Source organism: Staurois parvus, unplaced genomic scaffold, assembly GCF_062004578.1.
Source record: "Staurois parvus isolate SC_StPar_1 unplaced genomic scaffold, SC_StPar_1.0 ptg000677l, whole genome shotgun sequence".
Lineage (NCBI taxonomy): Eukaryota > Metazoa > Chordata > Amphibia > Anura > Ranidae > Staurois > Staurois parvus.
This window is the reverse complement of record NW_028318473.1, coordinates 177,338-195,000: the sequence shown is the minus strand read 5'-3', so window position 1 is coordinate 195,000 and position 17,663 is coordinate 177,338. Positions and strand designations below refer to the sequence as shown.

The following is a 17,663-nucleotide window of genomic DNA, read 5'->3' as shown; positions in this document are numbered from 1 at the left end:
AACAATTCTGTGTCTGTCCCTGAGTAACAATTCTGTGTCTGTCCCTGAGTAACAATTCTGTGTCCCTGAGTAACAATTCTGTGTCCCTGAGTAACAATTCTGTGTCCCTCAGTAACAATTCTGTGTCCCTCAGTAACAATTCTGTGTCTGTCCCTGAGTAACAATTCTGTGTCCCTGAGTAACAATTCTGTGTCCCTGAGTAACGATTCTGTGTCCCTAAGTAACGATTCTGTGTCCCTAAAGTCTCTCTGGCCCTAACTCTGTCCCTAATACAGACAGGTCTGTCTCTCTTGAATGACCGGAGGCTAATGGAGAATTGTAAGATGGCCGCAATTTATAGCTCCACCATTACACAGTGCTGGCTGGCTGGCTGCTGATTGGCTAATGCGATCACATGTCATGAATGAATGCATTATGGGTCAGCGCGCCTTGTCTGCGCGCCTTCCCAGAGATCCCCGCTCCGTCGCCACACATGTCGCCGCCATTTTTGGGAAAATTCGATTCGTGCATCCGAAGTTGGCTAATTTTCGGATTCGGCGTAAATCGAATATTTCCCAATATTCGAAACGAATTCCACTTCGCCATGTTCGATTCGCTCATCTCTAATATATACACATACATACACATACAGACATACACACCCACTATATTATATATATACACATATACACACACACACACACACACACACACACAGTCTATATATATATATATATACACACACACACATATACACACACACATACATATATATATACACATACATACACATACATACATACACTGTAATGATATATGAATGGTTTCACTTGTCAATACACTCCTGCCGCACTGCCGCACATTATGGCCAGAAGAGTGACACAAACTGTGTCTCTGACTAAAGTTGAATAATGTCCGTGCTATAGGTGTAGGCCATTTACGTACCTCATGAAGCCTGACTGGAACACTCCCAGGACGTCACTAAGTGAGGCCTAGTCATTACTGCTTTTTCTCCTATTCAGACATCCTCACATGCAGTTTCTCTCCCCTGATGCAGTAGTTCTGAGCTCAGCGTCAGAGAGCTCACGTCTGTGATGGAGGAGGTGAAAAGTAACATGTAGGCCTCACCTAGCAAGTCCTGGGAGTATTCCAGTCAGGTTTCATGAGGTACTTAAATGGCCTACACCTATAGCAAGGACATTATTAAATTTTAGTCAGAGCTGGACAGTTTGTTTTTATCCCCTTACCTGCCTCGGCAGTTCTTTGGAGATGGTGAATTATCCCTTTAAGGCCATAATAAAAGTAACCTACTTCACAATTTTAATAAACACAAAAAACTGGGCCATGGGGTGGTTTTTGTTTTTATATAGGTCTACAATTCTGCTTTCAAGCAGATCTATATATCAAAATCAAAAAAAAAAATCTTTGTCTAATACAGATTCCTTGGCAGTCAATTATGGCAAACTAATTCTATTCTATCAGCTGTCCAAAATAGAGATGAGCAGATAAGAAGTCTTGTCCTGAAGACGGTAAAGTAACTCCCTTTTAGCAACATGTTTAACAAGGTGGCAACATTGAACACAACTGAAAAGTATTAGCATACGGAGATTCATTAGAAGGTTCTCATAGTTTTCTCCTCTGAGGTCTGTAGACGTTCTGAGGAATTCTTCTTTTGCGTCTTGTTTAAAATGAGTTCCCAGTCGGACAACAGTCATGTGCCCAAACACAATGCATGAAACTAAAGTGAACCTGTCATGCAGTACAAAGTATGAGAGCACCTCTAAGAGCCTGTGAATACCAGTACGGTCTATGCAGGACCTGGGAGAACCTGAACTCTACACACAGCATACAGATCTCAACTTTGGTCCAAATTAGAGCCCAGGAGGGAAAAGAGAAACAATACGACAGGGAAATGAGAAAAAAATTACAGAGGGTGAACCATCAATCTCCAGTTCAAATGAATAAAATAACTATATTTTAACATACAGCTAGCAGAAGTTATGGAACCTGTCTTGATATAGGCTATCAACAAATCTTGGCTTTCTTAAAACGGTCACGTTTAGTACAACACCCACCTGCCATCAAAGGCTCTCTATTATTTGGGACCTGAATCATAATTTTAAAGAAACTGGTGGTAAGCTTGGGAAGAGGAAGGGGGAGATCACAAAGCAACTTTTACAAGTCCAGATTTGCTAATAAACATTAGCTGCCTTTATCTCTGGATCTTCTGATTGTATAAACATATGCTCAGCCAGGATAGCCTAGGTTTAATAGGTAGTATGCACTACAGATAAACGCCATGGAAGCCTAAAGGAGGGAACAAGACTAATGAAGTTATCCTCGATGGGTTCACTGGATGAATTCTCCTGTGGACTGGTAAAATGATGATCACCACTTTGCCTCCTTACTTTTACATACCTTCTCTTTCCATAGTCTAGCCAAACTTTCAGAATTATCCAGAAAGATAATGAGACTCTGTTCAAGACAAACCAGTTTATGGAAATAATATAAAGAATCATACTTTTAGCAGGGCTGCCCTATGCCACATTACCTGGTGGCGAGAAAGGTGTGTTGGTCAATGAATGGGAAGTCTACAGGCCAAACTCACCATCTTTCTCTGGAGAGGCCTCCTCATCAGGCTTATGGGAAGTGCAGCGATAACCTTTTTTCTTCAGCAGGTTACACAGGAAAATGCCTGTCAGGCCCATCATACAGAAGACTGGCACAATCGCCAACACGGCATACTGAGTCCGAGAATCCTCTGGCACACCTTTATGGGTACTGTTTTGAGAGGCCTTATCTGCATTACTTGCAGCCTCTAGTGTCCTAGGAGCTGGAGGTCGCAGCGTTCTCTCACCTGCAGCAAGCAAAAGAAATGGGAGGAATAATAATTTATATCTGCCAACTTGGATTTAAGGAATATTACCGGGTGCATAGCCCTTTGGAACAAAATTCTGATGTAAAATGGTCTTCTTTATACAGACAGTAGCCGGAGCAGCTGCTAAACATTCTTCAGTTACTGGTTTCTGGAGAGCTGCAAGAAGCCGTTCCTTCTGTCCTGACACTGATAATTGGACAAATGCATCTAAACCCAAGAAGGCTGCATTAGTTTTCTTTTCAACCAGTTTTTTCCTTTATATTTTACCTGGCAACCCTGCCAGTATACCTGGCAATCCTGCCAGTAACAGACCTCCTGTCCTAGGGTGACAAAGCTCACTCACTGTGGAGGAACATTGTCACCTTGGACTAGGACAGGACTATAAAACACCCACCTCCCATCTCTGTAACATATTGAAAAGTGCTCTGCATTCCTAATATACTTCCTGATAACAATGCTTGAGATAAGATGAAGAGCTCACTGGATTTCTGGCATTATTAACAGTTTTTTGTTCTATTTAAGCCAAACTGGAGTGATATTTGTCCAATAAAACAACTGCAGATATTTCTAAAGCATCAGAAGATCCAACAGTAATATTTTAGTTAAAGATGGAGCCTGGTAGACGGAGTCAGGTTCTGGATTTATATAAGCCTTTGATGCTCCAAGAGTGAAATCTCCCAAAATTCCCAGCTTTGTTCTTTGTCAGTTGCTGAAGCCTTGACAGACGGATATCCATTCTGACATGAACATTACAAGTACAGAATTGCTCACCTTCACATCCCACAGTGTCTGGAGGAGCCAGCCAGCATGCGACACAGATGTTGGGACTTTTGGCTACTAGAGGGAAATGCCTGAAAACAGATGAATAGAGGACAAGATTTAATATGCATACCCACATTTTAGAAATATGCACACCACCAAGTGCCACCCCCAATGTGACTTTTCGGGTCCCCAGAATATCAGACCAGGAAAGAGGCACACTGTAATACATATACGTTGCCCCACTTCATACATATCTTATTTTAGAGGTCTTCAAGCTAATAACATGACACAGGGTCCTCTGATCTCTGTATTTTGATCAGGATGGATGGATTTCTCCCTCTGTCCTCCAGGGGTCCTATATATCCCTTACTTCCTTTCTTTATTTCTCCATATTTGGGTGCAATGAAAGAAAGAAAAACATAGGAAAGAGATATGGGAAGGGAAATAGATGAGGAGGAGCAAAGGAAAATGTTTAGATTAATTCACGAAAATATCAGTATGCAGGAGGTGGAAATAAATTATAAGTGTTTGGTAAGATGGCACATTACACCGAATGTAGAGCATAAACTGAATGGGGAGATTTCACTATTGTGTTGGAGAGGTTGTGGGGAGGTGGGCACGTGGTATCATATATGGTGGGAGTGTTCAAGAATACAGGTGTTTTGGCGAAAAATAGTTTATTTAGTAAGGAAAATTACCAAAATTAATATTGGATTAGACCCAGAGCTATGTCTTCTCCATATCACAGAGCTTCCAGTGAGATTATATAAGGTTTTGGGGATATGGCACTTTTTGAGTGCAGCGAAGAGTTTGATACCTAGGTTTTGGGGGAAAAAAAAGGAGGTGCCGACAGAGGAGGATTGGATGGGCAGAATGAATCAGATCTGTGGGACAGAAAGATTGTATTATATGCATATAGATAAGATGTAGATGTATAATATAAAGTGGAAAAAATGGGAAGAGTATAGAGAAAAAGTGAAATATATGAGGATGTAACACCCCTTGAAATGGATTTTAGAAATAATAGAAATGCTTGGCGTAAAGGAGAAGAGAGAAAACGCAGAGTGTGTGTGTGTGTGGGGGGGGGGGGGGGGCGGGGTTGGGAGGGGGAGGAGGAGGGGGGGAAGAGGGAGGGAGGGATGAGGCGTGGGAATTAAATAATTTATGCTAATAGGAAGATATTGTTTGGATGTCTTTTTAATTGAAAAAAGGTGATTGTGAAAAAAAAAAAAAAAAAAAAAGAAAGAAAACATAGTGCCTTATCCTTTAAAACAATTTATTTGTATAGCCAATGGTATTCCACTCACATTTTCATTAACATAACCAAGCTTTTAAATATATCCTCTGTGTGTGCATTGCACACTTCCTGTACTCGTCGTATTATCTCCTGAGTGCATCGTGATGTCAGAGCCCCTCCCCTAAGCGTTACGCCACCGGGTCACGTGGCTTCATCAGGGAGAATCCCTCTGACGTCACGACGCACTCAGGAGATGATACGGCAAGTACAGGAAGTGTGCAGAGCACACACAGAGGATATATTTAAAAGCTTGGTTATATTAATGAAAATGTGAGTGGAATACCATTGGCTATACAAATAAATTGTTTTAAAGGATAAGGCACTATGTTTTTCTTTCTTTCATTGCACCCAAATACGGAGAAATAAAGAAAGGAAGTAAAGGATATATAGGACCTGTCAGGGATCCTGGTATGACCAAAAATGTGTGGGAACACAGGTGTAGTCAGGGCTGGAGAAGTGGAATGGTCAGGCAGGCCATTTGGTACTGTTAAGCACCGCCTGGCGGCGTCTCTAGCGGCCCACAGCACGAGGTTCCTCGGGGAGCGGGGTCTAAGTCCCAATCTGCTTATTCACCAGGGCCCCGGATGGTGGGGATGGACTTGGAGCAGAAAGACCAGGTCGCGACCCCTGAGTCCGGCAATGGTAGAGAGCGTCGTCAGAGGTGTGCGGGGAAAGGAGCCTGATGTGAAGAGGCTGGCAGACCTGGTAACAGGGACAGATCCGTGCGGGATGGATCGTCTGGGTAGCGCAAGGCGTAGTCAGGCAGGCCAGGTCAGCAACGCGCGGGCAGCGAGGTACCGGAGGAGCAGGCAGAGAATGGTCAGGGTCACAAGCCGGGTTCAGTAACTCACAGGCAGCGCGGTATAGAGGATCAGGCAGAAGGATGGACAGGCAAGCCAGGGGTTAAACAGGAGACGGTCAGCAGGGTCAGGAACAATGCAGAGGTCGGCAACAAAGGATTCACAGGATACCAGGTACAGGGGCTCATGGGAAACAAAACACCAAGGCACTGACTGCAGGCCTGGTCCTGCATAAATAGACCTCCTGCAATCAGCCTCAGGTGATGGCTTGATTGCAGGAGTGAGACCCTGGCTGCTGAAAGCACCCTCTGTTAGGAGCTGGTACTGCAGCCCACAGAGCAAGTGAGCTACAGCACCACCAGTGGTGAGTCCATTACTGATAGGACCCCTTGAGGACAGAGGGAGCAATCCTTCCATCCTGATCAAAATACAGGGATCTTCGTGCCTGAGAGACCCCCTGAGGGAAAATAAAAGTATTACATCTTGTAAATCATTATTCCTGGAAGTATACCATCAATGGAAATTTCCTCCTCTGTCCAATTTAGGACAAAAAAGTTGTTTTAGCCTAATCACAAGTTGGGCTAAATTTAAGGTGAGCACATATGTAAGAAAGGTGTACCCGATTGTTCAGAATATAATCACGGAGTGGACACAATATTGGATTGTATTTATATATTTTTCTGGACACTTTTGTGATTTTTTTTAATTTTATTTATTTTTTTGGACACTTTTTTGATTATATATATTAATTTTATATATTTTTCACATGTAAAATTAGTGCACATTAATATTTTTGATATTTGGCATATATATATATATGTTTGTTTTTTCACTATATATATTTTTATGCATATTATATTTGGATCACTTAATATATGGTCACAAATAATATTAGCAATATTATGGTCACAAATAACAGGCAATAATAGCAATATTTAGAACTTTGTTCACATATTTTTAATTCAGTGGAGCGCGACACAAATTATATATACATTTTATTAGTATTTTTGCACAGCCATATGAGTGTGTGTCACAGTGTCAGTAAACCACATTAATTTCAAATTTTATTGCATCAATTTATTTATGCACAATTATTAATTTTATCATAGTAGCTCGCAAGCACCATTTAACTTAATGACACAGGGTCCTCTTGGCCTCATCTCCAGTGCTTAAGGATGCTGAGAGCTCCTTGCACCATTGTATTATCAGCGCGGGGGTGCCATGATGACAGTATTAAAAAAAACTGTAATTGGGCTTTAAACTGATCATATCATTAAAAAAAAAAAAAAATGCATAAACAGAGGTTACCTCTGTTATGACATATAGTCCAAGTTTTGCACAGATTGTGATCCCCTGCACCCCCTGATTCCCTGAAGTGACAGCTAGTGGGGGATCTCCTCCATCCACTAGCAGCCACAATTTTTTTAAAAATGTAGCCATGTGGAGCTCCACCTGCCCAGCCGCATCACTCATTCACAGTGTTCTGTGAATGAGAAAACTACAAGTCCCAGCAGCCTTTGCGGCTGTCAGCTTGTAGTTCTCGATGAACTATCATGGCGCTGTGGTAGTTTATTCAAGCTTCCCGTCAGTAAGTATAGGCTTCCCCATACAAGGTACAAGGAAGCAGATACACTGATAGTATGCAGAAGACCTGCATCGCATCAGCAATCTGGTGAAATGCTTTACAGGCTCCCAAATAAAAAAAATAATAAATGCACATTTTTTTACATGCAAAAAAAAAAAAATGTGCATTTATTATTTTTTTTGTTGAAAGGCGAACTTATCCTTTAAGCTCACCCTTTACCACCTCTGGAGACTCTGTTGGATACTAAAGTGGGCACATCACATTCAAGTATGGATAAAGAGGCTTGGAAGGTATGAAGCGGTAGGGTAATAATCCATTTTCACAAGACAATTCAAGATTTTTGTTTAAATGCTGCTGAGTGCATCTCTGGCTCAACTGAGCCATTTGGTAAGTGATTTTCATTGGAAATGACCTCTGATTATGTTGAATGCTTGCAGTCTGTATGAGCAGACAGAGATTTGGAAGAGGAATAGTAAATTGCAATCACCGCGCAGCACTCCAAAGCAAAAGCAGTCTGTATATGAAATGAGTAAATCTTTAATCTATATATAGAAACAAGGCTTTTAAAACATCAAAGCGCATTGGTAACATATACATTAAGCTTGATAGTCATTGGAAATGAGGTCGTGGCTTGGAAAAGATATGAACCATCTTCAGCAACAGTCCAGCTGAATGGGACTGACTACTACTAATTTTATATTACATTACACCTATTACATTTTTATCTAAAAACTGTAAAGCCCAGCTAGACTCTCAGACTTTGAAAAAGTGTTCCCCGCACTCGGCTAATGTGTAAGGTAAAGTCAACAGTCTTGAAAAATACAGTTTGTAAATGGAAAGGAAACTGGATAAAAGACCACATATTCAGAGTATTCTGAATGGTCTAGGGGTGTCAGTGGTGTACCCCAAGGTTCAGTGTTGGACCCTTTAATATATTTATAAACAATACAGGTTCTGGAATTACAAATACCATTTCAGTCTTTGCAGATGAAGTTATGCAGTGGAGTAATGTCCTTACAGGATGTCTCCAACTTACAAGCCGAACTCAATGCATGGTTTTATTGGGCAAATATGTGGAAAATGTTGATAAATGTAAAGTTATGCACTTGCGGGCTAAGAAAATTCATGTATCATACATATGGGAGTACAACTGGGGGAGTCAATGTTGGAGAAGTGTGTATGTGTGTGTAAAATCACCATGTATAATCACATACGGGGAATACGGTCACCCAGTATAAATTCATAAGTGGTCCACTTGGTGTAGAGTTATTCACTTTCAGGTCCACCTGCTGAACGTGACCCAATCCACTGTTAGTTCTGGGTTTTTAGAGCCTCCTTCACAATGCCATTTAGTTGCATCCACTGGATTCTTGCAGCTTGAATGACAGGTGCATGCAAATAGTGGTGGCCACTCAGCCTGTGTATTGACAGGCTGACAGCAGCCGTTACTGTTCACACCAAGCATATACTTGTGATTAGTGTTGTGTGTTCCTGCCTGGTCAAGTCACAGTGGCTAAATGGTTAGCACTTCCACCTGGCAGTACAAAAAGGTCATTGGTTTGAATCCCAACCACGGCACCACCTGCCTGGAGTTTGCATGTTCTCCCTGTGCCTGTGTGGATTTCCTCCGGGTACGCCAGTTCCTCCCATACTCCAAAGACATGCTGGTAGGTTAATTTGATCCTATGTAAATTGGCCCTAGCATGTGAATTAGGGACCTTAGTTTGTACCCCCCTTGAGGATTAGGGACTGATGTGAATGTACAATATATAAAGTTTGCATACCCTGGCAGAAATTGTGAAATTTTGGCATTAATATTGAAAATATCATCCTTCAATAAGAGCATTTTTTGGCATGATAAGTCATATTTTCAATATAAATGCCAAAATTTCACAAATTCTGCCAGGGTATGCAGACTTTTGAGCACAACTGTGTATATATATATATACACACACACACATACATATACATACACACTGTATGTTGAAATGCGTTTTTATTACCAAATATATGAAAAGTATTTTACAAATTACATTTTTAAATATAATGTCTGTCTTTCAAAATACATTTAATCTACATTTGTGGAATGCGTTTACAAATATATGTAAAAACATATGTTAAAATGACTTTTTTATATGTTAAAAAAAAATCTGAAGAATATAATTAAAAAAAGATATTTTTAAAAATATTTTTCATATATTTTGTAATATATAAAAAACTAATTTCAATGTGCAGTGTGTGTACATATATATATATATATATATATATAGTGGCCTAGTCAGGTAAGCTGTATGTAAGGGTGGGGGGGTTGGGCCCAGTCAGGTAGGCTGTATGGGGCCCCACGATTTCTAACAGTGGCCCTGGGTCAGAGACCTGATTTTTTTCTGCTGCAACCCACCGCAACTTACAGGTCTTGTCCCTACCCCAGCCTTTGACTGAACAGTGAAAGGAGAAGCAGCAGAACGAGGAGCTAATCTGTTACTCTTCTCCTCCTATCAGCACGTCCCTTGATAAACCTATGCAGTGCAGCACAGCCGACTGGCTTTGTGTTGCTTCATCCTCTTGCCATTCTGATGTACAGGGACTGAAAGAAGTTGCTAAAAGATCATATTCAGGTATTTTGTTGCTTGCATAAAAAAAAAAAAGTAAGAATACAGTGCTGAATTAATTTGTGTATTTCATATCTTCCTGGACTTCAGTTTTAAACTTGTTAATTTATGAATACCTAAACAATTGGCATAACCACAAATACAGAACATTCAAAATTACCTGCACATGTACCAGTTGAAGGTACAGCAATTAGGAAATAAAAATGAATAATAAATAATAAAAAAAAACAAAAAAAGAAAAAAACAAAAAAAGAATTTTAACCTTTTTTTAACCCAAGTCCAAAACCACACCGGACCAACTCTGTCCATGAAATGGTTCTTGTTACACACCTTGGTATGCAGTCTCCACACACAGCATCTGCACTTGGTGACCCGACTCTCAGCTCTACCCTCTTTTTCTTGTCGCATTGGGTGTACATACTGCAGGGGGCCAGTCCATGACGACTGGAGAACATGCCAGGAGCGCAGGGCCTGCATCCAACCTTGGAGCCAGCGCCAAAGCCACACACCTGCAAAGTTTAAATCGCAAAGAATAGTACATCTCAGGAGTCAGTTACTGACCGAGCCTGGAATTGTTCAGCAGATATTAAAGTGGAACTAAAAAGGCAAAAATTGGGAACAGGTAGGCTTTTTATTGCAGAACAGACACGCAATGCAATGACTGTTCTAAAACCAAATACACCCACCTGCTTGTTTGCAATCCCCTGTAAAACATACACTGAGCTGCACATGCACAGCTCAATTTACAACTTGGCACATTTGCTGTGTGCTGGAAAAACTACACTCCCATGTATGCGAAGTGACCTCATCTTGTGCCAGACAAACAAGATGGGTGAAGACCGGCACCCGGAAGAAGCCGGGGACATAATGCTGGTGCCGGTGAGGGACCTCACAGATGTCTGCTGTTGGAACAGAGGTATCTGAGCCTTTAGCTCCACTTTAAAAATGAGGCTTTCTAAAATGTACACCAAAAAAAAGAGAAGAGCATTTTGCAATTAAAATGGTAAATTGGACCAGTCATGAAAAAAAAACAAAAAAAAAAAACCCAAGTCACCGACTGTATATATTTAAGGTAGTGCTCAGGGTCAGTGACTCAAAGTATCAAAAACAGAATGATCACAACATTCAAACGGCTAGCAGTTTCAGAAATTGGTTGACAGAAACAATTGAGTACTGATCATGATACTTTTTTTATTTGCACTAAGATACAAGTACTGCTTGGACCTTGAAGGAGACATATCCCAAAAGCTTGTCCTGAAAATTGTATGTTAGTGCAAATAATAAATAAAAAGTATCACAGACAGTACTCAATTGTTTATGTCGCAAGTGCACTAACACGACTACAAACACCAAGAAATTGTTTGAGAATGGCTACCCACCGAACTCTCCCACGACAGGCCCCATTTATAGTAAACCTGGTATAAGCTAAATAGGGTGGTGCAAATTGCTGACCTTCTACTGAAAATGTAGGTTGCTTGGTTATCACGCTGTCCTACCCACATGGAAAAAATATATATTTGAAATAGTTTAAAAATATTCTTCCCAAATATATTGACATACATTTGAAATACTACAATGTTGGTCGTATTCAATATTATATATATATATATATATATATATATATATATATATATATATATATATATACACACATACATACATACATACATACACACACACACATATATACATACACACACTGCACGTTGAAATTTTTTTATATATTACAAAATATCTGAAAAATATTTTTCAAAATATATTTTACTTATATTCTTTAGATTTTTTTTTAACATATAAAAAAGTTATTTTAACATATGTTTTTACATATATTTGTAAATGCATTCCAAAAATGTAGAATAAATGTATTTTGAAAGACATTATATTTGAAGATGTAATTTGTAAAATACTTGTCATATATTTTGTAATAACGCATTTCAACATACAGTATATATACAGTTGTGTTCAAAATAATAGCAGTCAGACATCACTAACCGGATCAATCACTGTTTTTGGTAGAAATTATATTTCTACATGGCAAATAATTTACTAGCAGGTGTAGTAGAGTAATAGAAATCCAACAGACCCAACCGTCATGACATGCATGCTGCTGATTCTGTGTAATTGATTCACTCATTGAAAGGGGCATGTTCAAAATAATAGCATTGTGGAGTTCTATTAGTGAGGTCATTCATTCTTTGAAAAACAGGTGGCAATTATTGCCCTTATTTAAGGAAGGAAGGCAGCAAATGTTGTACATGCTGGTTACAGTGCATTTCTCTCTGAAATTCTGAGGAAAATGGGTTGTTCCAGACATTGTTCAGAAGAACAGCGTACCTGGATTAAAAAGTTGATTGGAGAGGGGAAAACATATAAAGAAGTGCAGAAAATGATTGGCTGCTCAGCTAAAAGGATCGCAAATGCTTTAAAATGGCAACCAAAACCTGAAAGACGTGGAAGAAAGGGAAAAACTACCATTCGAATGGATAGAAGAATAGCCAAAATGGCGCAGACTCATCCAACAATCAGCTCCAGGAAGATGAAAGAAGGTGTAAAGTTCCCTGTGAGTACTGTTACAATTAGAAGACGCCTATGTGAAGCCAAGCTATCTGCAAGAAGCCCCCGCAAAGTCCCACTGTTGAAAAAAAGACGTGTGCTGAAGAGGTTACAATTTGCCAAAGAGCACATTGACTGGCCTAAAGAGAAATGGTGCAACATTTTGTGGACTGATGAAAGTAAGATTGTTCTTTTTGGGTCTAGTGGCCGCAGACAGTTTGTCAGACGACCCCCAAACACTGAATTCAAGCCACAGTACACTGTGAAGACAGTGAAGCATGGTGGTGCAAGCATCATGATATTGGGATGTTTCTCATACTACGGTGTTGGGCCTATTTATCGCATACCAGGGATCATGGATCAGTTTGAATACATCAGAATACTTGAAGAGGTCATGCTGCCTTATGCTGAAGAGGAAATGCCCTTGAAATGGGTGTTCCAACAAGACAACGACCCCAAACACACCAGTAAACGTGCAACATCTTGGTTCCAGACCAACAAGATTGACGTTATGGAGTGGCCAGCCCAATCCCCGGATCTTAATCCAACAGAAAACTTGTGGGGTGACATCAAAAATGCAGTTTCTGAGGCAAAACCAAGAAATAGAGAAGAACTGTGGAATGTAGTCCAATCATCCTGGGCTGGAATACCTGATCACAGGGGCCAGAAGTTGGGTGACTCCGTGCAACACAGATGTACAGCAGTTCTCAGAAACAGTGCGACTACAACCAAATATTCATGAAGTCATTCAAAGGAAAGCAAAATCTTCAAACATTTTTCAGTTTATATAGTGAATGTTTGAGTTTGTAAAGAAGAATACAAACACTGCTATTTTTTTGAACCGTTGAATATTCACTTTTCTTCAATTTTTAGAGGAACAACACAAATTTGATCTATTTTTCTTCATGTTTTGATTTGGAATAGAATGTGTCGTGTTCCCAACGTATTTGTGTGGATGGAAATAAAAGCTATTAGAAGGATTTTGAGCTTTATTCACTTTTTTCAACACACTGCTATTATTTTCAACACAACTGTATCTGTATATATATATATATATATATATATATATATATATATATATACATATACACACACACACACACACACACACACACACAGTGTATATATATATATATATATATATATATATATATATATATATATATATATATATATATATATATATATATAAATAAATAAATTTTTCTTCCATGTGGGTATAGCCTTTAATATCTAGTAGTAGTTGATCACATTTAACCGGACTTGTTCCATGATGAAGAGGTTCCTTAGCTTTATTCAAGTCACTGAAGAAGAGGCTTTACAAACAAAATCTGGTTGAATGTGCCAACCCTTACTAGATACTATGACCTGGATACAGGAGAACCTTCACAGATGGTCTTCAAATGCTCTCCAAGTGTTCTGCTGAAGAGCTGGTTAGGCTTTATACACATGGCCAGTTACTTCCATGGGCTGCGCAGGGCCGTGTTCTGCTGGGACGCACATGTGTCAGACGTTCCATAGATGTCTATTGGAACACGCAGCTGTACAGACACAGCCACGGTGTCCCAATATGACATCTGTGCAGGTGCATGGCCCCAAACATGCCCAGGGTGAGCTCAGAGACCTGCACCCACACGTATGTCATATTTGGAAACAATGGCTGTATCCGTGCAGAATAAATTCATATTAAACACACGTGGAATATGCAGCTTTAGGTGCCATTTTAAGCAGCTGCCAGGAGTCCTAGCGTTCTTAGAAGAAAAGAAAATGCCAGTGTGAATGAGGCCTAAAACGCTATTTTTTTTAGGTCTGACTGTTCCTTTAATAAAATATAACTTTTGTAGAAATGCAATCTCACACAAGCCAGGAAAGCTGTACAGTAACAGGCCGGTGTGACAAGCCTCATCCAATGTACTACAGAGAGGAACAAGAGATTATTACCCCGTCTGGCTCCTTCCCGGGCGGACACTTTGTGCAAGGCATACACTGATCGCTCTCATCCATGTACTCCATTTTGCCGCACACTTCCTCCTGGCACAGTGCTTCCCAGACCTGAACCTGTGGAAGACAAAACAAAAACAAGTGATGTTAAAACCCAACTCCAGCCAAAACACATCATGATATGGACAAAGGAGGGAATAGGCAGAACCGCTGTCAAGTATTTATTGCCATCTATGTCCCTAGAAGGCCTCTTGCACACTGCAGCTTCAAAAAGCTCAGTACAGCGGTTGTTTTGTTTTTTTTTTTTTTTACTGAGGTAAATGTAGCCCATTATTTACAATGTGCCTTTGCACACTGGCACATAAATAAGTGCCGTATATTCCTCAATTAAAAAAAAAGGAAAAAGAAAAAAGGGAATATCTGCATTTTTGGTCAGTAATTTACGCCATATGCTCGCAAATTCGCGTGAACATGCGCATATGAGCATAGATATTATTGAATTTTTCCTGCGAATATATTGTGTGCGCAAATACGTGTGCGCAGAAATGCAAAACAAGATAAAGTTAACAAACCCCCCCCCCCCCCAAAAAAAACACACAAAAAAAAAACCCAGATGCTCAAACATCAGTACCGTGTGCCTTATGGAGATTTCTCCCCCCACCTCTCAGGACAGGAAGTAATGGGAAGCATCTGCAACAGGTCACAGGTAAAACACACATCATTAGTAGAGTGTGGAGGGGGTAACAACTTCTGACAATGTATTCATTACTGTCTGTGCCTGTCTTGGCTATAACCCCGCCCCATTTTTTTTGTCCTGGTGTCAAATGGACAGGAAGTGAAGGGAAATCTCACCCAATGGGGTCACAGACAGACCTGACCTAACTCTTCCCCACTTACTTACAAAAAAAAGGGTGACTGTAGGTAACATTTAAAGAGGAACTGAATTCTGAAAGCTGTGCTCAAAAAAGTAAAGGGCAAAGGACTAGTCATCGGTATTGCTTGTGGTATGCCTGCAGTTGGTCTTTTACCATGCCTTGTTTGCCTGTGTGACGGCCATCTTGGTAGAAGCAGGGCTTTGCTTCCTCATGTCAGAGCCTCCAGCATGGAGAACAGTGAGCAGCACAGTATTGACATCAAATCTTCTGTGCCTTAAATCTAACTTTGCAGATATAGAGTGGATATAAAAAGTCTACAAACCCCTGTTAAAATGTCAGGTTTCTGTGATGTAAAAAAATGAGACAAAGATAATCATTTCAGAACTTTTTCCACCTTTAATGTGACCTATAAACTGTACAACTCAGTTGAACAACAAACTGAAATCTTTTAGATGGAGGGAAGTGAAAATAAAAACTAAAATAATAATATGGTTGCATAAGTGTGCACACCCTTAAACTAATACTTTGTTAAAGCACCTTTTGATGTGATTCCAGCACTCAGTCTTTTTGGGTATGAGTCTATCAGCATGGCACATCTTGGCAATATTTGCCAACTCTTCCTTGCAAAAACACTCCAAATCTGTCAGATTGCGAGGGCGTCTCCTGTGCACAGCCCTCTCCAGATCACCCCACAGATTTTTGATCTGATTCAGGTCCGGGCTCTGGCTGGGCCATTCCAAAACTTTCATCTTCTTCTGGTGAAGCCATTCCTTTGTTGATTTGAATGTATGCTTTGGGTGGTTGTCATGCTGAAAGATGAAGTTCCTCTTCATGTTCAGCTTTCTAGCAGAAGCCTGAAGGTTTTGTGCCAATATTGACTGGTATTTGGAACTGTTCATAAATCCCTCTACCTTGACTAAGACCCCCCCAGTTCCAGCTGAAGAAAAACAGCCCCAAAGCATGATGCTGCCACCACCATGCTTCACTGTGGGTATGGTGTACTTTTGGTGATGTGCAGTGTTGTTTTTGCGCCAAACATATCTTTTGGAATTATGGCCAAAAAGTTCAAGCTTGGTTTCATCAGACCAGAACACATTTTCCCACATGCTTTTGGGAGACTTCAGATGTGTTTTTACAAAATTTACCAGACTTGGATGTTTTTCTTCATAAGAAAAGGCTTCCATCTTGCCATTCTACCCCATAGCCCAGACATATGAAGAATACGGGAGATTGTGGTCACATGGACCACACAGCCAGTACTTGCCAGATATTCCTGCAGTTCCTTTAATGTTGGTGTAGGCCTCTTGGCAGCCTCCCAGACCAGTTTTCTTCTCGTCTTTTCATCCATTTTGGAGGGACATCCAGTTCTTGGTAATGTCACTGTTGCGCCATATTTTCTCTACTTGATGATGACAGTCTTCACTGTGTTCCATGGTATATCTAATGCCTTGGAAATTCTTTTGTATCTTTCTCCTGACTGATACCTTTTAACAACGAGATCCCTCTGATGCTTTGGAATCTCTCTGCAGACCATGGCTTTTACTGTAGGATGCGACTAAGAAAATGTCAGGAAAGATCTACTAGATCAGCTGAACTTTATTTGGGGTTAATCAGAGGCACTTTAAATGATGGCAGGTGTGTACTGACTCCTATTTAACATGACCTTGAATGTGATTGCTTAATTCTGAACACAGCTACATCCCCGGCTATAAGAGGGTGTGCATACTTACACAACCGCATTGTTTTAGTTTATGTTTACTTCCCCCCCTAAAAGATTTCAGTTTGATTTTCAATTGAGTTGTACAGTTTATAGGTCACATTAAAAAGGTGGAAAAAGTTCTGAATTGATTTACCTTTATCTCCTTTTTTTACACCACTGAAACCTGACATTTTAACAGGGGTGTGTAGACTTTTTATATCCATTGTACAGCTATGAGGCTATAGGCACAGGAGTGCCAGGCATTCCCACTCACTGGGAGTGCACGGCTATTGGTTTTAAGAGGAACTCCAGAAAGAAAAAGGTAGATTTTCAGAGTACAGCTTAGACAATTACCACTTCTACATGTTACCTATAACATAGCAAACTATACCTTTTGAGTTCATTTTCACTTTAATTATGAAAATATTGAAAAAGGTACATTCAAAAATTGATTAAATATTCCCTGCCTCAAAAATGTTCCATAATCTATTCCCCAGAAAGCTGCATCTGTCTAAACAAAAAAAAACAAAAAAACAAAAAACAAAAACCAAACAACTACCTGTGCCACCAATTAGACTACAACAAAGAGGACTCAGCTGGATAGGCATTTTCTGAAACCCACACTCCCCCCCTTTCCCCCAAGGCATTCATTGGTCTCTCCCACCAACTCCAACACCACTACAAT

At 40.1% G+C, this 17,663-nt stretch overlaps 1 protein-coding gene across 2 annotated transcripts in view; it reads right to left on the bottom strand.

Annotated features, from left to right (window-relative positions):
- RELT (RELT TNF receptor) overlaps positions 1–17,663 on the bottom strand; it is a 134,920-nt gene that overhangs the window by 39,861 nt on the left and 77,396 nt on the right. For both annotated transcript variants that reach the window (XM_089652238.1, XM_089652239.1), the window contains exons 3-6: positions 14,405–14,521; positions 10,241–10,419; positions 3,629–3,708; positions 2,588–2,836 (exon numbers count right to left, since the gene is read on the bottom strand). In XM_089652238.1, the coding sequence (XP_089508364.1) occupies positions 2,588–2,836; positions 3,629–3,708; positions 10,241–10,419; positions 14,405–14,521 (625 nt within the window). The remainder of the gene's footprint in view (positions 1–2,587; positions 2,837–3,628; positions 3,709–10,240; positions 10,420–14,404; positions 14,522–17,663) is intronic.